Source organism: Micrasema longulum, unplaced genomic scaffold, assembly GCF_059751315.1.
Source record: "Micrasema longulum isolate JH-2025_06_02 unplaced genomic scaffold, ASM5975131v1 h1tg001597l, whole genome shotgun sequence".
Lineage (NCBI taxonomy): Eukaryota > Metazoa > Arthropoda > Insecta > Trichoptera > Brachycentridae > Micrasema > Micrasema longulum.
The window spans coordinates 41948-68607 of NW_028278779.1; the positions used below are offsets into that span (position 1 = coordinate 41948).

The window sequence follows — 26660 nt, forward strand, 5'->3', positions numbered from 1 at the left end:
TACCGATACAAAAAATTTCATTTAGATAATCGTTCCAAAAAAAAACAAAATCAGTATAACAGTGTTTTGAGTTTGTCCAAATTTTTGTAGACAAGGACTGGATTCAACTCCCTGGGGGGCTGTTAGCATTAACATATTACAACAGAGAATCTCACCCGATTCTCACCCGTATAAATAAAGGTTTCAGCTCTGTAACTTCGCAAACATCAGCAGATGCAAGAATTAAGAAAATATAGATGTTAAAATATGGACAGAATGGTGAATGTTACACGGTGTGTAAAGTGGCCACTTCAACCAGCCAATGACAGGTTATAAGCCCTTGAGATACCTAGACTTCTATATTACCTTTTCTAAAATGTTCTTCATCTCTGTTTTAATATGTTAAAATATCCTCTGATCCTCTGATTTTACTAATGTCTGTACAATCAAAACTCTTCATTGCTCAACTTTTCGCCCTCTTCTAGAACATGCCTCCGTGGTCTGGTCTCCATTCTATGTCAATCGCATAAATCACATTGAATCAGTCCAACATCGCTTGCTTCGAAAAATAGCGTGGATGCTTGGACTAGAGAAAGATAATTATTCTTATGCTGAAATAGAGTCAATGTTAAATATTTCTAGTATACAAAAACGTAGAACTAATATTGACTCCATATATATGTTTGGCATACTAAATGGTATAATCGATGTTCCATCGTTACATTCCGACTCGTAAATTGCGAAACAATGAAGTACTGTTCATCGATCAGCATAGAACAAACTATGGCCTTAATTCTACAATGACCCGTCTTTTTCGTATTGTTAACTCAAGACAAGATCTGGACTTTTTTGGTTTAAGTTTACAACGATTTAAACGAGCACTAAATAAATAGTCCAGATCTTGTCTCGATGTCCCTTATGTTTATCAATGCCTCTTTTCTTTTTTTAATGTTTTAAACTATTCTTTTATTGTAATATTTAAACCCTATAAATTGTATACATGGACAATGTCCGTTAATAAATAAATAAATAAATCAGTTTACTTTTGAGGCGGGGAAAACGGGACAACGGAACGTCGATTTTATCAGTCCGACATAATCAGTCCGACGTGCAGTTATCTTTTCGCACAGTTTTGGAGAGGCATTTGCTAGAGGACAGAAAAACAATGTTAAAAAAATTCATCAAAATTGTCTGTCAACGCATTCGCTCTTTATTTGTTATGAGGTAAAACATTTCAGTAATCTGTCAAAAACACTCGGCAGTTTGGCAAATAGTTGTCAACAACTATCTGCCAAAATAACCTGTCTACAAATTATATATATATTGTTATTATTAATTTTTTTAACACATATATTGTGATTCATTCGCGTGATGATTAGTGTGATTTGTGTTTTAAAATTATCATTTGTTTACCGAAAGGTAATGGCAACCACATGTCGGTAAATCAAATTCCTTTCCGTCGACACAAAAGTAATGTTTTCTAAGTAAACCAATCGTGAGCAATTAAACATCGCTGGAGCACCTGACTATCAGTACAAGACTTGTGACACCAGTTGTGAAGTTACTTTTACAAGATTACCATACAATTTTACACGTCACTTATTGTTTTGTATGCAGATTGTAAAATCAACGCTGATTGCTGAAAATCGTTCGCAAAAGTCAAGTTCAACGTGTTATAAACAAGAGTTGTTGAATCGCATTGGTTTTTAGATCAAAATACTCACAATGGCACTAAAAAACAAGTCGATGTAATTATTTTGAATTACATCAGTTTGTAATGCTGCTAAAAATGCTTCGATAATAGTTAAAACATAGTGATATTTTCGCTTTTCCCGCGTCGACACAAGTATTTGACCTGTTTTTTATTTCACGATGTTCTTTAATTTAATCAAGGTGTTATTTTTGTGTGTGATCCTGAGATGCATCGTTAATCAGGATGTTTGGTGTGATGAAGTGTCGGAGGAGGCTTCCGTGGAAATAAAGCAGGGTAAATTGATTGGGTTGAAATTGAAATCTGTCAATCAGAATACACCCTTTTACTCCTTCCAGAGTATTCCATATGCCGAACCGCCCATCGGAGAGCTTAGATTTATGGTTAGTAGACAATTTTTCACCCTTGTAAAAAGGCCACCCTTCGATTGATATTTATTGCTCGTGTAACCGCGCGGTCAACCCTCTCCAGGATCTGGATTGCGTAAAAACGGTAAATGATTCACGATATTTGTCGGTATAATCAACACGTCATTAATCGTTAATCTACTTAACGCACAATACAATACTCATACTGATAAAAAAATAATAACATTAACCCTTCCATTACTGTGCCAAAAATATCCTCGGCTTTCGGTACTGAGGAGTCATTACACATGCAAAATTGAGAGGTTTTAATTCGGAAAATATTCATAGGCTATCGATTAAATTATTTATAGTTGAAGAAAAAAGTGATAAAAGTGATATATTCGAATAAAAATAATTCTACAATGTTTTTAGTATGACCAAATATTTGTGCCGGACGAATCTTACCCATATGATAAAGGTTTCAGCTCTTTTACTTCATAAAAGCTAACAGATGGAAGAGTTGAGGAAAAATGGATGCGTAAAACGGCCACCTTAACCAGCCAATGTCATTGGTCATATTAATGCCTAGCTATTCATAATATTATTCATATTTATATTCCAGATATTCATATTTATATTCCATATTCCATTCTCAAAAATGATTTCCCTCTCTGTAGCAATAAACACAAATAAAATTTATAGTGTTTTATCTGCAAATAATTTAAATTAACAAGTTCATATTATTATGTAAGACATTGAAAGCCCCACGCACTTACCCAGATCTGTTTTAAAGAACTTATGTCTTGGTCATTACTAAAACAATTATAATATATTAGCTGTAATGAATGGTAAACTTTAAAAAAAAAAAATTTTTGCAAAAGATTCGTTTATTTTTATTTCTTAAATTTATATTTACTGCTTTCAATCCCCCGATCACCGTCAGAGCAACCTAAATAAATACAGTCAATTTGTCTGTTAGCTATTAGGATAATAATTTTTTTAAATACGTAAATCAGAACACTTTGATGACGTAATCTATTATAATGTTGAAAACCACAATATCATACATAAATAAGCCGATGAAGATATTAAAAATTTAGTAGATGCAAAATGTATAAACATATGGAGGATCAAATATGGGCAGAAATGTTTATAACTACCCGTGTAACCGACAAAGATGGATGTAGAAGGGGGATAAAAAAATTAGATAAAAAAATTCTTAACCTTGTCGACAAATATCGATAAATCTTTTAGAATCGCTTTGTTGTACAGATCCTAGCAGACCGAGCAGAAGAAAATGTTGAATTTAATCTTATTATTGAGAACGAATTACTTGATTTACTGCCAAGTGTTTGCACATAAAATCGATTTTCCTCTAAAATATTATATCAATGTACTAAAATACGGCAGCCTCCGTGGTGTAATGGCTAAGACGCTCGATTCACTCATGGAAGTTTCCCGGATCGACTCCCGGTTACAACATAAACATTAAGTCTCATGCCTGGGTGATCTATGCTGTAATTCACCACTGTGATTAGGCCATCTGGTCTATGGTATTGCTAAAAAAAACAAAAATGACCTACATGCTTTGACATATTAATATACATCGACATGCGCTGAGCCTTCAAACATGATGACACTCGTGCCCAAACGCTCAGTCATGCCCAACGCGTGTTTAGTCGTTCTTCGACTGCCAGCCAGGTGCGACGTTTAGAATCGAAACCGAAATGCCTGCTTGTGTCATGAAAGCGTGTAAAAACGTTTAGGTAAACATTTGTAAAAATGAATTGTGTAACTTTTAATTGGTAAATATTAAAAGCGCTTTTGACTTACAGGGGTGCACTGATAGAAATACGTATTTAAAATATAATAGATGTGAGTTAACAATAATTTTGCGTTCCCCGAAATGCAATAATGGCGGCCTCCGTGGTGTAGTGGTCAAGACGCTTGACTCACGCACGGAAGGTTCCGGGTTCGATTCCCGGTGAGAACACAAAAATTAAAAATGTGATTTTTCTCAAGCCTGGGTGCTCTGTGATGTAATTCACCACTGTAATTAGGCCTCCTGGCCTGTTGTGGTGCAAAAAAAAAAAAGTAAAAAAAAATAAATATCTAAAATGGGTCGAAATTATAAGGAATCTAAGGAAATAATCTGATTGGGGTGGGGTGGGGTAGTAGGGTAGTTATTATATATATATATTTTTTTAGTTCCAGCTTTAACTTTCTTAAGTTTTATTTCATTTAAATTGTAGCGTACATAAAAATAAATATGTATCTACTATAATGACTGATTTAGTCCGTAAGTAAATAAATGAATATCGTTATATATATCCTTCGAACCCTGCTTTAGTTGGTGAATAATTTCATAAACGAACAGAGTGCTAACCACTCTATTGCATTATGAACAAGTAAACATCGCGTGTACCATATATTCCATTTACGTTCTTGTATTTACAAAAACACGTGAGTTGTTTGCGTGATTTCTTTTAACAAAACGTAGATCATGTTATTAAAAGCTTTTAAAAATTATTCTGCCATAAACCTAAAGGATTGCGAGCTTTCAAAGTAGGATTACGAAAAAATCTATTCAAAAAAGCTCAAGTTTTTCCGTAAAGGACAGATACACGTGTTCTATACAAATTGGGGATTGTTTCCAAAATGTATACTCTTATTTCGTCCAAAGGATTATAATTCTAAAAGCATTATATTAGAATAAGGATTTTCCGGTGATGACATGAATTTATAAACCATTTATTTAAGCTCTTCAGTGATACGACATTTACATAAATACACACTTTTGAATACAAACAACGATATTTTGTTTTGTTGTTGTATTTTTTGGTGCTATTTTATAATGGAAGTCATTTTGTTGACGAGATTAAATGTTTTTGTTTTGAACATTTGAACATTTTGAACATTTTGAAAATATTTTTTTATATTATTAAAACATATTTTCTTGTACGAGTATTTTATCGGGCAAAGATGTTTTATATTAACAAATTCCATAACAACAGAAAACCATCAGGCCATTTTCTCGTAAGGGTAGGCATAGAGGATAGAACGCCACTTCACTCTATCTTTGCATGCTGATTTTTTTTTCAATTCAGTTCAATTTATTTATTCGTACATATGTACATTACAAAATGGAATATCTAAATTCATACATATGGAAATAATTAGGTAAAATTAGGTATATATAAAAATAACACATAAGTAGACATAATATCCAGAGAATAATATGTTAAAAAAGTAAGAAAATCTTGAAACGTAAAACTCCCTCAAGAGACGTGAAAAATGTCATTGTCCAAAGTAATATTGTTCAACATAGGGATAGCCCTTCCAACAGACATAACATGGTGTAGTGGTCAAGACGCTTGACTCACGCACGGAAGGTTCCGGGTTCGATTCCCGGTGAGAACACAAAAATTAAAATGTGATTTTTCTCAAGCCTGGTTGTTCTGTAATGTAATTCACCACTGTGTAGTTAGGCCTCTTGGCCTGTTGTGGTGCAAAAAAAAAAATATGAGAAAAAAATAACCATTGGTAGGTTGGTCCTATATATTGGAATGTGAAACAGTCTATGCTGACGCTGTCTAAGGTAATTATCCGGAACATAAAAGCTCCGCATAATTTCAAGGTCGTCAATAATTCCGCGTAACAATCGAAAGAAGTGCGGAGTTAAATGAATATGGAATTGTATTTTGATAAAAAGTGTGAATAAATAAATAAATAAATACACATTCCTTCTGGTCTTCAAACTGCTGTAACCGAGCTTACTCTGAGGAACTCAGCATGATAAAGCCATGGATAATATCCGCACTCCCCCATGTAGAGAAACCGAAGAAATTTCTTCGAACCCTCTCCACCATAAGAGAGTACTTCAACTCACACGGTCCCTAAATCATCGAGCCACTCTCGAGTCTACTTCGCACCAACGAGTTATAAAGAATTTTTAGAACTCTTGTACTACCAAATAAAAACCCGTCATTTTAGATGCACTTTAAAAATTAGGGTTGCTACTTTTGAGTAAAATTTGAATCAACCTTTACTCGATAAAGGCTCAAACTTTATATGGATGCCTAGTGCGGTCTCGACATATTGCCCGTAATCAACTGTCATTATAAACAGTAAACATACTTGAATTCACAAATTTATCCCCTAAATTGAGAAAAAACAGTATTTGAAGTAAATTTGTTGATATAAAAAAAATTTAAGCAACTTAATACACGTGTCGGGACAATAAATGCCAAAAATTCATGTAAATCATTGGAAAATATTGAAATCAATTACCTGTGAAAACCAACTCCTTTAACACATTTAACGCTTCTACTTCTGCAACTAAACATACTGCAATTAACCATAGTAGATTTTTATATATAATAACGAAAATATCCAAGTTATTTACAAACAAAGCCAAGCACAGCGACAAAAGCATCCGATAGAACCGTTATGCCTATGTTGTCAAACAAACTAAATGGCCGCCAATTTGTTGCTAACCAACATCGCTTGCGTTCTATGAAACATAGTGATAGGGCTTCTCTATAGGTTGACGCGATATTACTCTGAGGTATAAACCAAAATTTAAATATAAACTCAATTGTTATTATTTATTTTTTGCGTAGATAAAATAAAAATAAAAAAATAAAAAAAATTGCACATGGCTTAGATTTTTTAAATAAGGGATATCTTTCCGCATTGTATGTGCCCGAAAATGTTACATAACCTATGAACTTGAGTGCGAGGCACACGAACGCTCCTTGAAGCTACATATCTTAGGTCACGCGCAAAGCACTATTAAAACAAAGCAATTATCGATACGTCCATGGTTTTACTCCAGCTACTGAATGGAAGGGAATACAATGTTTTCAATTATATAAGTAGTGAGCTTTAAAAAATGTGCCAGGTGTATCGAACCCAGGTTCAATGATGCCGAGTTAAATACATACCGTCCACATAGAATATTAGAAAGAGAAATGAAAAAAAAATGAAATGCGTGAACGTTTACTCTATTGAGTTTATTTTTCATTTTTTTTAAAAACCATCTTGTAAAAACAAACTTCTCTACAACAACAACAAACCATGACGCCGTTTCCCCGTAGGGGTGGGCAGAGAGGATAGAACGCCATAACACTCTATCTTGGCATACAGACCTCGCTTCCTCTACATTCATACATCTTCTTATGCACGCACGCCGATTATTCCTACTTTTGACATGTCCATCTTCAAGTATTTGATGGACTTGATCGTGCCATGTCTTTCTCGGTCTTCCTCGTTTTCTGCATCCATCAACATTCGCATCGTAGATCCTTTTAGTCATTCTTTCGCTGTCCATTCGCTCTACATGTCCAAACCAACGCAGCACCCCTTTCTTGATTCTGTCAATAATGCATGTCTCAGCCTTACACACTTCACGGATCTCGACATTTGTGCACCTATCATACATCGTTTTACCACACATTCGCCTGAGGGATCGCATTTCGACAGCATTCAACCTACTTTCATCATTATTTTTCCAATTCCATACTTCGCTCCCATACATTAGAGTTGGAACTAGAACTCCGTTGTGAACTGCTAGTTTAGCCTCCTGCGATAAACATTTGTTTGCCAAAGTAGATTTTAACTTCTCTATAATATAATAATTAATATTTGTTATAAAAAGGAATAATGACATTTCATATACTATGTCATAACAGATTGGTTGAACACTCCAGTGTAGGTCCACCTAAAAGATATTTTTCGTACCAAATTTCCACCTTTAATTAATCACTGCCATATTTGCAAAGCTACAATAAAAACATAATTTCTCAAAATCAAAACCTCACTTAATAATTTATCATTTTGATTCACAAATCACGTTCACATAATATGTCAAAATTAGATATCTCTTATCCAGGTATTAAAATATACCTATCTAATTAGTGTATACAAACCGTTTTTTTATTATTTTAAAAGGTACCTACTTAAAAATATAACAAATAAGTAAATAATGTATTCGACTTCATTATTTTACGACAAATTAGTCAATAATTAATAGAATCTGCACCGTGAACGCAAACAAACAGAAGGGGATGTCGAAAATGCTAAATTTTTTATACTTGACATAAATTAATTAATTAATTAATTAATTATGGATAACTTATATAGCGCCATTTTCGTAATAAAATACCTCAAGGGCGCTTTACATGGTGATTCTATTGTTAAGTTAATTTAATTGAAGCTTTTAAATTTTTAATTTAATTAAAATAATTTATTTTGTTGTCACATGCTACGGATTTATTCAAATGATTTAGAGAACAAGTGGGTTTTGAGTTTTTTCCGAAACATCACTTCACTTTCACAGCCTCGCACCTCTGCTGGGAGAGCATTCCATGCCATAGGGCCTGCGACCGCAAATGCCCATTCTCCAAATTTAGTACGCTGTTTGCGTAGAGGTATAATAACTTTTCCTCTCGCCGTAGACGTAGCTGATCTCAGCGTGAGACGCCTGTCAGCTAGTTCATCTGGAATGCATAGTTCCCTTAGATATTTCGGAGCCGAGTTGTGCAGTGACTTATACATAAGCCAACAGAGTTTGTATTCGACCCTCTGTGGAAAACGTAGCCAGTGTAGTTCCCGAAGTAGTGGAGTGTAATGACTGAACTTAGAGATTCCGAAAATAAGTCTCGCTGCGGCATTCAATACAGATTGTAGGCGAGTCATTTTGTTCATTGGTAGACCTGCATAGATACCATTACAATAATCGACTCTAGCCCCTTTAAACGCATTTATTAATTGACGGGCGGCATCAACCGGCAAATTTTTGCGTATGCATTTAATTTGTCTCAGCTGGTAGAAACATGAACTACGAAGGGTTGTTATCAAATAAAATATTATATATGTAACGTAAAAGCAAACACAAGCAAAAATAGTATTTTGAATGACTTATACCCGTATGCAGAGACAAAACTTAAGGTGAGGAAAGTACATTCTAATTTCAAATGCAGAGAATAACCCGAAGATGAAGACAATAGAATCTACCTTCCTCAGCTTAAGGTTTGTCTCTGCATACGGGTATTACAAACCGTTACCATTTTGTTATACTTTTAGTAATCATTTTTGTAATTGGGAAAAAGTGGACACGACTTATGTTATCGTGTATTGCGACTAATCTACTTTGGCCAAGACATTGACATATAATTTATAGACATGCCTTATAGAGTAAAATATTTTTAAAAGTAGTGACCCGAAAACGCACTCGTAGTTAATATGTACTGTTTATTTACACCAGGGCTGCGTTCAACGACCATGCATATGCTACCAAAAATAGAAAAATACTCATTTTTAGTATGTAAAAAAAGTTTGAGTTTTAACGTAAACAATCACCATTTGTTTTTGGTGTATCCCATCAAGGTTCTTTCCTGAAATCACTTATAATTTCGACCCATTTATTTATTTTCATAGGAATTTTATTATACTTTAAAAATGTAATATAATCAGTGCGCTACTGAGAAGAGCTTCGAAATTGCGCCGCTAGGCGTAGTTTGACGTTTACAAAAAAAAAATAAAAAATTAGAATATTAATTGTGTTAAGCTTTTTATTCAATCATGAACAAATATTTACCAATAAAAAGTTGGGCAAACCTTTTTACAATGTTTATTAGGAAGGTATTTACACGATTTCATGACACAAGTAGGCATATTATGATTATAATCGTTACGCCTAGCTGGCGGTCGAAGATCGACTAAATACGCGTTGGGCATGAGTTAAGTGTCATTTTTAGGGCTCAGGGAATGTCTATGTATTAATATGTCAATAGGGCAACGCAATTTTTTTTATATTTTGAATGTAGCTTCTATAGGAGTAAAGGGTATTTTTATTCTGTTATTTCATACATAGGTTTTGTCGGCCTCATGGTGTAGTGGTCAGCACGTTTATCTACGATACAAGAGGTCTCGGGTTCGATTCTCGGCACGGTTGACATGAAATATTTATTTGAAAAAGTGTTTTAACACTAAAAAGTTTTATAACCCCTGGACTGGCATTTGAAGCGTAAGACTGATCATCTAACCTTCATGTAACAAAAAATTACACTGTTACACTGCGATTAGTGTATCAATACAGTGCTCTATGCTCCATTAGGTGCGGAAAGAGAATGATGATGATGATGATGTCAGAGGTAAAAAACAAAAAATGAAAGCATAGCGCATCGTTGACGGTAACAAGCGAAACAGAAATGGTTATTGGAAACATAAGTTTATGTTATAGAATTAAGAATAGTCTAGAAACCGCATACGCGCATTAATCAGAAGGCGACTAAACTACTGTTAAAATAGTAGTTTTACGTTTTGACCCATTAGTTTCATTGTAGACGTCGCACAGTACGCAACTCCTGATTTGAATTCAACTATGCCGTGTTGTGTCTTTTTAAAGTGTGAAAATACTGCTAGGATCTCAAAGAAACGAAGTGGGATCACATTTTATGTGTAATTAGCAAATACATGTAAAAGTAATAAATGCATTACTTAAAACTGTAATTATTTTTCCATCTGTCAGATTGTCAAAGAAAACAAAATAAATATTTTGTTAGTATTGCCAGGGTAGTAAATTTTTTTAAGATACTTTGCTCGTCGTATATTATTTAACATGGCATAAAAATATCCGCTTTATGGAAAATAAAATTTGTTACATTTTTAAAGTTCAAAGTTCATTAATTCAATTACCCTTTCGTTATCAACTCGTTGTGTAGATCAATATTTCTACGTGTACAATTAAATTTTATTTATTTACTTTTTTTTACTTTTTTTATTTCCTTTTTTTGTTACTTTTTTTTACCTTACATTTGTGTTATGATAATTTTTTTCGAGATCTGACAACATTACGCGGTGACTTGAAGCATGCACGCGGCAAAAGTGGGGCAGAGTGGGGGATTTTTAAACACAGTCCGAAGTATTTGAAAATGATTCTACACTCCTTCTGGACTATTCTTAATTCTATGGTTTTTGTATATACTTTTTACCCATATTTCTTTCACACACAAATGTTTGTATGTATATGTATTGTGATTCGCTATCCCCTTATTTTGATTTTATGATACGGCAACTATGATAACTTATCTTACTTTTTGTTTTGTATAGCATTTTGTGAACAGAAGCTAAATTATATTGTAATGGTATTTGTAACAATCAATAAAGTTTCCGCAAACCAAGTTTTGAAAAATTTCCATTAAAAATAAACGTAAAAACATAGAATTAACAATAGTCCAGAAAGAGCGTTGAATTATATTTGAATACATTGGACTGTGTCCAATAATTCCTCCACTATGCCCCACTTTCGCCGCGCGCATTCGTGATGTCGCCGCTTAATGTTGCACGATGGAAAAATTTTTTATTAAAAATATTATAACACAAATGTAAGGTAAAAAAAAGCAATTTGATAATTTCTCTAAAATTTTATTGTGCATGCGGAAATATTGATCGACACAACAGAGTAGATAAGTAAAGGGTCATTTAATAAGAGTAATTGAATTAATGAACTTTAAACTTAAAATATAAAACAAATTTTATTTTACGTAAAACGGATATTTTTGTAACATGTTAAATAATATTTGATGTTTTAAAGATAATGTTGGTCGAATGTCTACCACAGAGTTGTTTAATCCGAGGTCAAATTTTCATTACTTCGCTCATTAGATGAGCAAAGTAGGGTAAAAAAAATACTACCCTGGCAACACTAACGAAATGTTCATTTTGTTTCTTCGACAATCTGACAGATGGAAAAATAATTCAATTTTTAAGTAATGCATTTACTACATACAAATTCATTTGCTAATTTCACACGAAATGTGATTTCATCCTGTTTCTTTAAGAGCCTAGCCGTATTTCTACACTTTAAAAGGACACAACACGGCATAGTTGAATTTAAATCAGGAGTTGCGTACTGAGCGACGTCTACAAAGAAACTAATGGGTCCAAACGTAAACCTACTCATTTATAGTTTAGTCACTTTCTGTTTGATGTGCGTATGTGGTTTCTGGACTATTCTTTATTCTATGCTTAAAAATTACATTTTTCTAAAAAAAATAGTATAAGCGCCATATATGGATAATTAGTTTCATATTTTCTTTTAGAATCACCTTAAGCATATAGTTTTGGCAATGGTTAAAAGTTAATTAAAAATCATATTCAAGCGAGCTTTTTTTGCTTGAATTGGGATTTATTAGAGTTTATAATCGCTTTGAAGTGGGCACTTTCTATCACAGAAACCTATTTGAAATATAAATGAGAACTATTTTAAATGTTAATGAAGTAAGGAACGCGGACTTACTTCTGCGGTCATTAATTGGTTTCGATCATATGATGCAAGTAGGTAGAACATACCGAGGTAAGATATAGATAGTACAGATGTTGAATATACCGTCTCGATATGTATAGATGAAGATAGCGTTCATAATAGTGTATTTTCATAAACTGGGGATATGATTTTAAATGTATTCAGTATTCAAAGAATATTTTTACGATTGTGAGCATTCAACTTTAAACATCTGAAACTAATGTTTTCATTTATAATTTTCTATCTAAAGTTTGAAAAAATAAAACGGCCCGTAACTGGCCAAAAGGTTGATGACGTCACGCGTGACTAATGGATCCTACGTTCACTCAAATCCTATACTGAGATCGTCCGACGCGGCGGCTTGTGGCTTTTTATTTATTTTTTAGTTAAACTTCATATTTTCCTTTGCTTTTTTTTGTTTTCATTTATAAACATCCATAGCATTATGACATTGGTTTTTTACAAAGAAAATCCGATATCTTGCCTAAAATAGATATAATAATGATGGGTATTTTTTTTTCATTCAATACAAACTTTTTAATTCCGAGTAAAGAAATGTAAAGGCCGCAAGGTAAGGAAATATATAATGTTTGCTCCAAAAATTTATTAATTTAAATAGTTGCATTTTTTGCAAGTACTATAAATATATTGTTTCGCGTACATTTAATGCAAAGGGAAGTAATGTGACTTTGACACAACATAATCCATAAAATACCATTGCTTGTAAACATCTCTGTTGCTCGAGTGCGTGTTAATGCCTTTTTTTATTAAATGTGATTTACCTATTAATATATATCAACAAGGAAAAATTACAGAGACAATGCCATAGGTTACATTCAAGTAAAACGGACGGGTGATATTTGAATGGTAAAAGGTCGAGTCACCCCAGAACATAAAGTTAGAACCAAAGCGCACTCGGTGACGTTGATTTGCGATGAAGTCTAGGAAATAATAGATTCCTGCAAGTGTGAAGACTGTCCAGCATCTCAAGGTCAGTTGCCATTTTGTAAATGCAATAAATTTCACAAATAAATAAGGCATGTTTTCATACAGCAACTTTTTAGTGATTTTATTTTTTACTTATTTAGAAAACCAACAATTCTACAAATTAAACTTAGTAACATAAGTACAGAAATATAATACAAATATAAACAATAATGTTAAAACATAAACTATTTTAGTATTGTAGTACCTGTCAAGCTTTATAATTGCTAATTTCAGTACCCACTGAGAGTAAATTTTTATAGTCTACAGTCTGCCACTATCATGTACAGTACATCCTTAAATTTAGTATTTTGTACTGAACAAGACCTATGGAAAAAAGTATTGTGGATTGTTTTTTTTTTACATCTCGTTTCACAACTTTCAAATGCCTTCAACCATTTTTTCCGCATTTTTTCATTAGGTACTAGGAATGGCCAAAAAAGCTTTATTTGGCGTCTTCACCGTAGTGTTTGTGCACATCGGAACTAAACAGTACTTGTATCTTATAACTAAAGACATTTTGTGCGCGTTAATTAGTTAAAACAGTGTAAAACAACCGATTACAACAAAAACAACACGTAGGCTATACAAACTCGTATGAATTTGTTTGAACGGTCAGTCGGATTCGTAACGCGTGACGTCACAAGTCCATTCGGCATCTGAATGGTCGTTCTGGCGCCAATTTAAAGTATGCGTTTTTAAACCGCTCTGAAAAATTAACGCGTGGACATAAAAAAAAACTATACAGTTACCATAGTATTTTTTTTCTATTTTTTTACAAAATAAAAAAAACGTGATAATTATATTGAGGCCCTGGGCCCCTGAGATATTAACAGAGTTTTCTTCGACTGTACATAACCAATATGTGTGTACAAAAATGAGTTTATTTACATGAACATTCAAGTATCTAGATCGGTAACCTATAATTGAACATGTTTAGGAGAAAAAAATGTATGCATATTCTGCTTTTCATACAACAAACTTAATTTTACTTTGTAGATAAAATTAACCTCCCATTGTAATCGAGGCCCTAGGTTTCGAATAAAATGAGAAGGTAACGGTGTTCTTCCAGACTGTAAATGTGTACAATTGTATAAACATTTGATAACCTGTAATTGAACGTGTTTGAAAAAAAAATGTACGCATTTTCTGTTTTTCATAAAGGAAACTTAATTTTACTTATAAGATAAAATTTAAGGTGACGGTCAACTTTTCACTGTGTTACGGGCCTTGGACCCGTATTACAATAGATAATAGTTCAAATATTTATTTTCAATTGTCTATCAAACATAGTAGTTTTCTGGATGAAAAATTAAATAGTCATAAAAAAATATTTTTAAAACGTGTTCAATTACAGGCGACTGACAAAGATACTATTTTTTTATACAAATTATATTTTTTCATACAGAAAATTCGATACTATTTCATGTACAATTTGAAATGTCATGAATATTGTCATGATTTGGTATCGAGGCCCGGAGAGATTTTGCAAATACCATACGCTTCACTAAAAGAGCAGACACAGATTAATTCACTAGGATGAAATAAAAAATCCGTTTGAATTTCTAAATTTGTTTTATATATTTCTAACTGAAAAATCCGAAATATCTCCGATTTTGATGTGTGTTTTTATTTTTACAAGTACATTCTTGCTGCTCCGCTCCCTTGAAAATTTTGCCACCATCTTTTTTTCTTTCATTTAACATTTTGCTCCTATTCTCCTTTCTTTCATCGCTAGTTCTAGAAGACACTTTCCTACAGCTCCCGCTTCCAGATGATCTGGCGTGTCGTCTTCTAGAACATGCACTTCTTCGCCGCTTTCTTCTACTAGCCGGTCTTCTACGGCGACGCTGAACGCAAGATTTTTTCCTCCGACGCCGGCAAGAATCTTCACAAACCGGATTGCCTTGAAAATGATTCATAATTTTGAAGCAAAACTAAATTGTATAAAGGAAAAATCACCAAAATTTACAACCAAACCAATTCTCTAAAAAAAGTATGAAATTCCACTCAAATTTAAAACGCGACCCGCCCGTGAATGACCAGATGTATATACTCTAAGGAATGACCAATCGAATTTTCAAGATGAATTTTCTTTTTAGAATTCAATAAATTACAATTCAAATATTCTAACGTAGGAACCTAGTTGAATTTCATTGATTTTAAATTAAGTGCTTGGCCGTATTTTTAGTTTGGTTTAAATGCATTTAAGACCTGGTTTATGGGATTAATATTAATAACATGAATTTTGTTAGTTAATTATCTTAGCTTCTTAAAGATCGTTGGAGTATGAAAATGATATAATATATTATTATACCATTTACTCTCTTGAATAAGATTTTTAAATATTGTAATTTTTATACTAGTTTGTAAAATTTTTTTTTATTTTATAAAAACACGATTTTAATATTAGTTAAAACACAACAAGTTTTCGGTACTCAGAATTACTCGTCATCGGGAGTAAATATAAAACTTGAAGAGACCGAAACTTGTGTTCAAACAAATATATTTAACCGTGTGTGGCGTAAAAAATGCCAGGTATTTTATTTAAGATATATCCTTTATAGAAATTATATCACGAAGAAACGTTACATTTAATTACGATAAGAAGTAAAAAAAAAGAAAGTGGGCCACTATTAATATATATAGAAATATTGTTAAACAAAAAAGCGTGACAAGGCAAGAATAAACGTTTATATTTTAGATTTGCTATTCAGGTTTATTGAATACTAGCGAACCCGACAGACGTTGTCCTGTCCGAACGTTGGCAAAATACTTTTCATTGATAAGTAGATACCTAGATACTTGTTTGTGATTAAATTCCAAAACTAAAAATTATTACATTCAAATATTGAATTCAAGTAAGTACCTCAGTACTTGTTTATGGTTGAATTCCAAAACATAAAATTAATAGTTTTTAAAATATGGAATATTTTTGAGAACGTCAAACTCAGGTCTTCTCACCAACAGAGGGGTGTACTTATGTAGGAATACGATTTTTAAAAATGTATTGAATTTAATATTATTTTAGTATTATCAAAAATCCAGTATAAAGAAATAAATGTTTAGAAATAATAAGGAATTTAAGGAAAGAATCTGATTGAGATCCACAAAAAACAAATGCTGTTAGTAAACATTCAAAAACAAACTTTTTTATAATTAAAAAACCAATATCTTTCCATTTTTTGTAACTGCATTCTCCTCGAATGCAACCCTGGTAGATCGATGAATAAAACATTTATGCTTCTAACTTGTTTTTTTCATATTCGATTGAAGATTTTAATATCTACGAACACGTACAGCGCAAAGATCTATATTTCTCTGAAAACCGCACGTAAATCGGTTAAGCCGTTTAGAAGGAATTCGGTGACATCACACGTACAGAGGAATTATATTATAAAGATAATTATTTTTTAAATCAAACTCAATTCTACAAAAACTGTCACCATTTAAATATTTTTGTGGCATAAATAGTTGAATACGGTTTTGTTTGAATATTTTTTCTTATAATTTCAGCCACCGCAACCCCTGATGAAATGGGAGGGAGTATTCAACGCAACAGGGGGTGGAGTAAGATGTCCCCAAGAGGACCCTCTGTTAGACAGGTTTCCGAGCGGAGAAGAAGACTGCCTTATCCTTAACGTTTACACGCCAAGTCTTGAACACGAGTCACAAGACAAACTACCAGTAATGTTCTGGATACACGGGGGCGGATTCGCCACCGGCTCTTCCAATACCGTTCTCTTCGGACCGGACTTCTTTATGAACGAGGGTGTGGTATTGGTCACGACCAACTATAGGCTAGGGGCCCTGGGCTTCCTCAGTACGGAGGATGACGTCATCCCAGGCAATATGGGTCTAAAAGACATAGTCTTAGCCTTGAAATGGGTACAAGATAATATCCACGTATTTAATGGCGATAATCGAAGAGTCACGATTTTTGGAAGTAACGCTGGAGGAGCTGCGGTGTCTCTTTTGCTGCATTCCCCGATGGCAACGGGAACGTTCCAGAACGCCATTTGCCAAAGCGGAGTTTTTGAACTTCCACACCTGTTTTCTTCAAACCCTAGCAAACGAGCGTACAATTTAGATAAAATACTCTTCAAAAATTCAGAATCTTCAGAAGAACTTCTTAAAAACTTGAAGAAAGTAAACGCCAACGACATAGTTAAAGCGACTCCCAAAACGTTCGACAGTACGGAAGTAAGAGACAGTCAAAAAAGTATTTTACCGTTTGGACCCTCGATTGAAAACGTCACAACTCCTCAAGATACATTCTTAACGACACCGGCAAACAAAATTTACGAAAGTAATTTTCTGAGTTCAAGAATACCGTTAATGATTGGTTTCAATTCCAGAGAAGCCATTGTGTTTCTGAGAACTCTAATTAACGATCCCGAGATATTGGAGAAATTGAATTATAATTTCCAATTTTCGGTGCCTTTAAGAGGATTAGAGTTTAACTATAATTCCGAAGATTACAAACATGTAGCCGGGAGAATAAAGAACTTTTACTTTCAAAATGGAGTCATCGGCAATCAATCGATGAATGAATACGTTGATTATGTCTCGGATGGAATATTTTACCCGATTCATAAGACTCTCACGAAACATTTGAAGGCGTCTCGCGCGAATACTTATTTCTATAGATTCTCTTTCGACGGCGCCCTTAACTTCTTCAAGAATTCTATTCTGAAAGACAGGGGAAGTATTCAAGGTGCCACTAACGGGGACGAAATCTGTTATTTATTTAAATGTGATAAACTCGAAGAAAGTTACAAGGAACTATTGGAAAGAATCGTGGCGCCGGATGAACTTTTGATATCGGAACAGATGGTTAAACTTTGGGCTAATTTCGCCAAGTTTGGGTGAGTAAATAGCGAATCGTCAACAAAAAATTCATTTATAATATTATTTGAAATCCAAATGAAATGTGTTTATACATGAATATGTTTAACTAATTTCGTTCGGTGCTTCACTGAGTTTGATAACGTCATAAAATTTTATGTTTCGAAATCCAACATTTTCTGATGAAAATTTTCGTACACAAAACATCATATGTTGTCATCGAATTTTCTCGGTGTGAAAATTGGATTTGTTTGATTTTTAATATTTAAGTATCGAAAAAAAAATATCCGAAAATGTAGATAGAGTGCTTTTAGAGAAATTTATCAGTTTTTGATATTTTACTTCTATTGAATAATGTATTCCACGCAGTCCCGTGTAGAAAAAACTCGTAAAAATATGCCCTAAAAAGCAATGCTGGATAGGCTTCCTTGTATAAAAATCAATTCAATATTCCATAAAAATTAAATTGTTCACTTTTCATTACGCCATATTTTTTTCTTATATGTAACATTACGAAAATACTTATACTTAAAAAAAAAAATATTCTTTTACAATATATAATCGACGTCAAGCAAGTGAAAGAGCGATGTAGGGCATTCCTAAAACAATCGGGTCGTGGTCCCGTGGCTAGTGTTGCGGACTCACGGGCCAGAGGTCCGAGGTTCAAACCTCACTCTACCAAAACTTGATTTTCATTTTCCAATAGTGAGTTATTTACAACTCGTTGAAAATGGCCACTAAAATTAAAATATTTGGGTAAATTATAAGAACGCTAATATATTTTTTTTTAAATAATCATAATAATTATATTACTATTACGCATTGTTTAATTTTTGTTAAAAAAAAAAAAGATTTATTGAACCAGTTATTTGAAACCAAGTAAAAATCGTGTAAAACGAGATTTAATTTATCCTGGAACTTTATAAAACTGCCATTTTCAAAACACGAATTTGCCCGCAGTTTATGTTAGAACTACGGGGCGTAAACCTGATTTGGGAGGATTCAAAGGAACTGGCAACCGATAGAGGCCTGCAGGCTGTTTGTGGACACTATTGACTCCAATACAAGACGATACGATACGATACCAAACAATAAAATAAACCTTAAAACAGTATGAAAAACTTGATAAAGAAGTATAGATGTAGTAAATGATTTAGATGAAATTATAAAAAAAAATAACAATAAAACTTATTGGTTAGTTTCACTTTCATTTAATTTTGACCAACAAACGCTTTCGCCTAAGAAGGCATCTTCAGGACTGGTAAATTGATTACATTTCGAACTTTTATAATATTTGTTACAAAGTTTGGGTATAAAAAGATCATTAGTATTTTATTGAAGGACAGATGACATGAAAATTATTAACAATGTTTTGAGTTTGTCCAAATTTTTGTAAACAATGACTGGATTCAATTGCCTGGGGAGCTGTTAATATAAACATATTACAACAGAGATGAAAACCATTTTAAAGAAGGTAATATAGAAGTCTAGGCATCTACGGGGCTTATTTACGACCTATCATTGGCTGGTTTAAGTGCCCACTTTACACACTGTGCAACATTCACCATTCTGCCTATGTTTGAACATCTATATCTCTTCGATTCTTTCATCTGTTGATGTTTGGAAAGTTAGAGAGCTAAAACCTTTATTCATGCGGAGATTCGTGTAATTGAATAATTTCGCCTACATACTAGGCAACTTCGAATGTTTTTTTTTCAATTTCTGTACATCTTCATCAACCAGGTGGATTTATCAACAATATTTTGAGTTTTTCCAAATTTTTGTAGACAAGAACTGGATTCAAATGCCTGGGGAGCTATTGATATTTACATATTACAGCAGAGATAAAGAACAATTCAATAATTAAATTACACGAATCTCACCCGCATAAATAAAGGTTTCCGCTCTTTAACTTCACAAACATCAAACAAATGAAAGAATTAAAGGAATATAGATGTTCACATATGGGCAGAATGGTGAATGTTACACAGTGCGTAAAGTGGCCGATTAAACCAGCCAATGACAGGTTATAAGCCCTGTAGATGCCTAGACTTCTATATTACCTTCTCCGAAATGCTCTTCATCTCTGTTGTAATATGTAAATATTATTACTAATGGTTTGCAAAAACTGATCATTTTCCGGAAAGTTTTATACCGAAATGGAGATTAAGTCCTAGCAATTTTTATATGTCAGCCTCGTGGTATAATAGTTAGCACGTTTGCCTACCGTGTAAGAGGTCTCAGGTTCGATTCCCGACACGGTTGAAATTAAATGTTTATTTAAAAGGGTTTTTCACACTATAATGTTTCATAGTCCCTGGACTGTTACCTGAAACGGAAGACTGATCATCTTGCCTCCATGTAACAAAAATGATCAAGATGCGCTGCGATTGGTGTACCAAAGCAGTGCCCTATGCACCATTAGGTGCGGAAACGGAGTGATAATGATGATGATGAATTTTTAAAGTTCTTACTTTTTTTAATGTAATGAAAGCATTTATAGAAGAAGGAGTGAAAAAAAACACTTTTTATGTAAAAGCCCTCGTTAATCAAAATTGAATCAAATTAAAGCGTAACCAAGAAGTTTAATTGATCACTTTTTTGTTTTTTTTATTAATAAATGGTACATTTTTTTTTATTCTATAAAGATCTACTTTATACATCTAGTAAATGTTATCACTGTAACTCTCTGAAAAAGGAGACTAACTCTTGTGCTTGAAGAGTGACTTACACTATTATAGTTAATTATTTATTAGAGTTTATATAATTTTGAATATACAAGTACATCAGAAAAAACAAAAAAATAGGAAATATAAAGAAAAACAGAAAATAATAATATATTCAAACTAATTAAAAATTAATGCAGTTTTTACATTTGTTCGAAAAAATTCTTTAGATTTACCTTGAATTTATTTATAGATAAATATATTCGTTTTGATAGTTTTTATTTTATTGGGGAGGTTATTTTAATTTTTGACACATTTGAAGACAAAGCGATTTTGACCATGACTTGTGTGGAATTTAGAGATTTTAATATTATTTTGGTATCTGAGTGACTTATTCATCTCAAATTCTTTTATTTTTTCTTGTTTAAAAAATTGTAAAATATAATTTATTTTATAAATAGTGTCTATTGTATGAAATTTAAATAATTTATATAGACTTTCATTATTGAATGTTGAGGGTTTCTTTAAAATTACTTCAATAATTAATCTATTTTAAGACGGTTTAATACATTGGCATATGCACCACCCCATCCAACAATACCGTATTGTAACGAAGGTTGTACAATTGAGTAATAAGCTGTTTTTAAACGATTGATTTTTAAAGTATTCCTTATTCTTATAAATATGTCTTTACATTTTTTATTATGTTCAACTAGTTTACTTAAATGGTCTTTCTTTTTTATGTTTATTTTTAACTTATTTACAATTTTATCTCAATCATTACCTATGGAGTTATATTAAGAAATATCTACAAAAAATCATCAATACAATAAGCCGATGTAGTTGTAAGTGGTGAGATGGTGTTGAGCATGGAGTTAATAATGAAAGTTTAGCACATACGAGTATTATAAGCACATGGATCAAGCTAGTTCTGTAAATTTGGTATAATTTATTCAGAACGCGTTACACGTATGGTGGAGTAATCTAGTATCTAAAATGAGCAATACGCATACTGCTTTTAGGTGAGAGAGAATCATGGCATATCTGCCTAAGTATACACTATTTAATTACATAACTTCCCTTAAAAATCCGTTAGACAGTTGATTTTTTAAAATATTTTTTTACTGTCCTAAAAATAAAGTCCTTCTAATTTGTAGGCATACAATTCATCAGCACAAATAACTATCGACGTGCTAATAAGGGACGTGATAACGATTTCTCACCGTGGTTGTTTATCGTATTCGCGATCAAAATGGAACATCCGTGAACGCCTAATATTAAATGTCAAAAAAATTACGCTTCACGACGTATAATCGGGCAAAAAAATTAAGGTTTCTGGGCCCAAAAATATTCAATATGTTACCCAAAGATTGCAAAACCATGACCCGGATTCAATTTAACATATTTGTAAAAATTGGTTACTGGATTTAGGTCGAGAAAAATCGGAAAATTTACTAAAAATAAATTCCTAATAAATTAATATTGTAAAACTGTTAAGTATATTAACAAGAAGGTAGTAATGTAATTGTTTATTTTTGCATAAAAATGTCTGCCTTAAAACAGGTTGTACCTAGTTAGGCAGACTAGACATGATCCAGAGAAATCTATTACCTAAGTGTTTATGTAATAGATAAAATTATTGTTAATTTTTTTTAATAAACTTTGATCATTATTATTATTATTATTAATCCTGCTGCGCAATCACATATTTGAATTTCACCGGTATAAATATGGAAAACATTTTAAAACGGGTATTTTTAATTATTTATTATTTGTCATATTTATTGCATTCAGCCGGCGGTTGGCAAGCCAAATGTCAAGAAAAGCTGTCGCCGTAGTAATTGTAATTCAATTTTCACTTTTTGTATAAGATTACTACTACTATCATCACGTCATTTCCCCGTAGGGGTAGGCAGAGAGCATGGAACGCCTCACACGTCTATCCTCGCATATATTCCTAGCTTTTTCCACATTCATACATATTGTCATACATGCCCTTCGGTTCTGTCTGCTTTTGACATGACCAGACTTAAAATTTTGGTTTATCTGATCATGCCACGTCTTCCTTGGTCGTCCTCGTCTCACGTTACCGTTCATTTGGTACTCCGCCGTATTAGACTCCTTACTCCTTACTATTTCGTAAATGCAATATATTTCATATTTTTTTGCGTCATGGACTCACAGATTAGAAGTCCGAGGTTGAGCATGTGAATAAAAAGGAGTAAAGCTTTTTGTATCCTGTGAATTGTTTCATGGGCATAATTTTCTTTGTTTTTATTTTTTAAGTAACTCGTATTTTTTGTGGTTTTTTTTTTCATATTTGTGTATTTTTTGTCATTAGTGTTTATATTTATTTTTTAATTATTATAAACATGTTTTCTAATTTATTTATTTATTTATTATATATACGGCCTAAGCCAATTACAACAGTTACATGAAGAAACATTAATGCAAGAAACTGAACAAAAAGAACATAAAACTATTTAGCAAAGACAAACAAGGGCAAAACAATAATAGTATACAATATATTTTAAAAAAACGAAAGAACAAAAACTTTGAGCTAAACCATGCCAATCCAACTTCATCCCACACTGTTTAGTCGCGAAGAGATCTACGAAAAGCCGGAAGATCTATCCCAAAAAATTCCAATTCGTGTGATGAATTGACTAATCTTCACATTCTGGACATTGGGGCATGAAAACCAAAGTTGCTCTTAGAAGATTTTATAAATAGCAGATTTCGACTTCTGGTGACACGGTTGGGAACATGAAAATAAATTGATTGCAACAGAGATGGGACATCACTTTAAGCATTAAGTATTTTGAAAATGCATATAAGGTCCATCTCAGTTCTACGTCTCTCCAATGAAGACAGATTAAGAGATTGCTCTATTTCAAAATAAAAATAATTACCTCTTTGTAATCCGAGCAACCATGCCACTTTTCTTAAAAAACGGTGTTGGACAGACTCGATATGCTCAATATGAGTCCTGTAGAATGGAGACCAAATAAGAGAAGCGTATTCTAGATATGGTCGAACTAGTGAGCAATAAAGAGTTTTGATGGTATTAATATTTTACCTAATGTACCTTTATGTTTTATATTTGAATATTATTATTGTTATTGATTTTAATAGTATACACATCATCAACAGATTAAAAACGCATATAACAAAGAAAGTCCTCTCTAAACACAGATAATTTCCAGCTAAACAGTAACTGAAACAAAGAACCTCCTCTATACATTATTTAAAGATGAAATAAAAATCAAACGTAATTAAACTGTACTTGATGATATTACTTGCAAACCCGGCTAAATCCAAATCTTGAAAAGGGGAAATATCAATTAAATCTTATTAAGAATGCAATTGTTTACAAAAATTATTACATTGTCAGTTAAATATACGAATTTATTTGTGAGAATACGACTTTCTAATTTTTGGGTTTGTTGCAAACATTGCAACCTGTACTCGAGTATTGCAACGTTGGCAATCTCCAAAATTGAAATAATTATTAGACTATTGTTTCTTGAAATATTTATCACTTTATCACTATTTACATACAAAATTTTTTATAAAATATTTGAAATATAAAAAAAGTAGAAGCTATTATTGTATCAGTTTTTTTGTGATTTGCTCAAAATAAAGAAAGATGGATTTAGTCGGGTTTGCAAATAGTACCCTCACTTTTAAACTAATTAATATCCACAAACTTGGTGCATTAAATGTGTTAAAAAAATATATGTCTAATCCTTCAGAGTTAGATATATGTTTGTTCTGTTCAAGTACTCAAAGATAAATTATTGATTATTTCAGGAACCCGACTCCCTCGAATGATGATTTCCTTCAAAATATTTTCTGGAAACCAGCGAAACAAAGACAACATCACTTCCTGGACATCAATAAGAACCTGAAGATGGAAATCAACCCTGGACAGAAAAATGTCGACTTCTGGGATGGGATATTCTCCGCGTACACAAAAGAAAAGATCATCAAAACAGAGTTGTAATCATATAATTTATTATTTTTTAATTAAACGTTAAATTTGTTTTTTTTACTGACGCATAGCAAATGTATTTATACATAATTGCATTTTATATTAAGTAAATACCACGTTGCTTCCAACAAATAAAAATAAAAAGACAACAATACAAAGACATTCACGTGAGAAAGACATACAGCCACATAATTGAATATTGCCCACGTAGAAGGGTTTAGGTGACTTTGTTTATTCGAGAAGTTGACTTAAAACTTTTAGGCAAAGCTATATTAAGTCACATTATTAATATTTAAAGCATTTATTTTGAGGTCAAACATTTTATTAAATATTTTGATATGACCACTTACCGACTTTTCTATGTGTAACTATGTGTGTTTGGCGGCCTCCGTGGTTTAGTGGTCAAGACGCTTGACTCACGCACGGAAGGTTCCGGGTTCGATTCCCGGTGAGAACACAAAAATTAAAATGTGATTTTTCTCGAGCCTGGTTGTTCTGTGATGTATTTCACCACTGTAATTGGGCCTCCTGGCCTGTTGTGGTGCAAAAAAAAATGAAATGAAATGAAATGAAATGAAATGTGTACCGGTTTTGAGACGAACCCGTCTCTTTGTCAGGACACTCATTATACAAACATGCAAAACACACTATACACCTTCACCATAGTTGTTGCACAAAAGTATAAAACCAACACGACATGAATTTTAATAAGCACATGCACTGATAAGATTATGAAATTATTTTATATTGTTTGAGAAATAGGTGAAAAAAAGTGGAAGGGGCTAAGGGAGGGGCGTGAGTTGTTTTTTTTTTTATTTTACAATTTTAAAATGTACAGAGGTTCTGTTTTCAAGGTCTCGACTAGTTAGGGAATTTCTGTGTTTAGGAAAGACCTTCTTTTCACATGACTTTTTTTTCAGTTCATTAAATGATGCTTAAAAAATTCAAATAATAATCAAAAATTCAAAACAGATATAATTAAAAAATAAACTATTATTAATTAGAGCATGAAGCATTCATTCAAAAAGAAAATATACCCATAATAATAAAAATTGAAGCACAAACATAAATTAGAAAATATACCATTAATTATTTAAACACGTAACATAAATATAAATAAGAAAATATACCGATAATAATAAAAATTGAAGCAGAAACATAAATAAGAAAATATACCATTTATAATTAAAATAGTAAAAATGCCAATAATTATTAAAAAAAACAAATACAAAACATAAAAAGTAAAAAGAATATTTGAATAAAAATAATAAGTTGATATTTGAAAATTAAAAGCGACAAAACTTTTAGTCATAAAAATAAATTAACAAGATGTGAAAAATAGGTTTAGGTTGACTTTTACAACGGGACATCGTATAACGGGCTATATTGAAAAGTTGTTTGGTTATTGATCAAAAGAACATTATTTTTAAAGCTTTCCTAATGTAAAATATTTCCACATTATTTATTTCAGCCATATTTATTATTAGTATGTAAGATTTTAACTCTTGTATTTTTATTAGTCATGATAACGGGTCCGTGTTGAAACCGGTAGACATAGAAAATTCGGTGTGTGGTTATACATAAAAATTTCACAACAATAACCATATTAAGTCTTTTTTTTTTTAATAACATATAATACTTCTCTCACAAATTTCAATGATTGTCAATGATACCTCGTTGCTATTTAACGTTAAAGTTTAAATATTTTACGTGTCCTATGTGGGCAGAAGAATTTTTTTTCTTTAGTTTAGTTTTTGTGAAACTCGTTACTATAGAAACTATTATATGCACTGTATTTTTTTTAATGTACTGTAAAAATATT

The 26660-nt window shown here is 32.3% G+C and overlaps 2 protein-coding genes and 1 long non-coding RNA gene across 3 annotated transcripts in view; 1 reads left to right on the top strand and 2 right to left on the bottom strand.

The window, feature by feature from the left end:
* The window catches only part of LOC148274725 (uncharacterized), a gene marked incomplete at its 3' end in the record, with an annotated part of 122701 nt that overhangs the window by 15886 nt on the left and 80155 nt on the right, over window positions 1-26660 (bottom strand). The window lies entirely within an intron of this gene.
* LOC148274727 (juvenile hormone esterase-like) lies at window positions 1531-24982 on the top strand. Its single transcript, XM_088236725.1, has 3 exons — window positions 1531-2073; window positions 16847-18198; window positions 24658-24982. The coding sequence occupies exons 1-3, from the start codon at window positions 1852-1854 to the stop codon at window positions 24848-24850; spliced, it is 1767 nt and encodes a 588-aa protein (XP_088092851.1). The 5' UTR covers window positions 1531-1851; the 3' UTR covers window positions 24851-24982.
* LOC148274728 (uncharacterized) lies at window positions 24673-25921 on the bottom strand. The gene is made up of 2 exons (XR_015824218.1): window positions 25425-25921; window positions 24673-25206 (listed from the first exon to the last, which is right to left on the bottom strand). It is a non-coding gene; the product is annotated as an uncharacterized LOC148274728 (long non-coding RNA).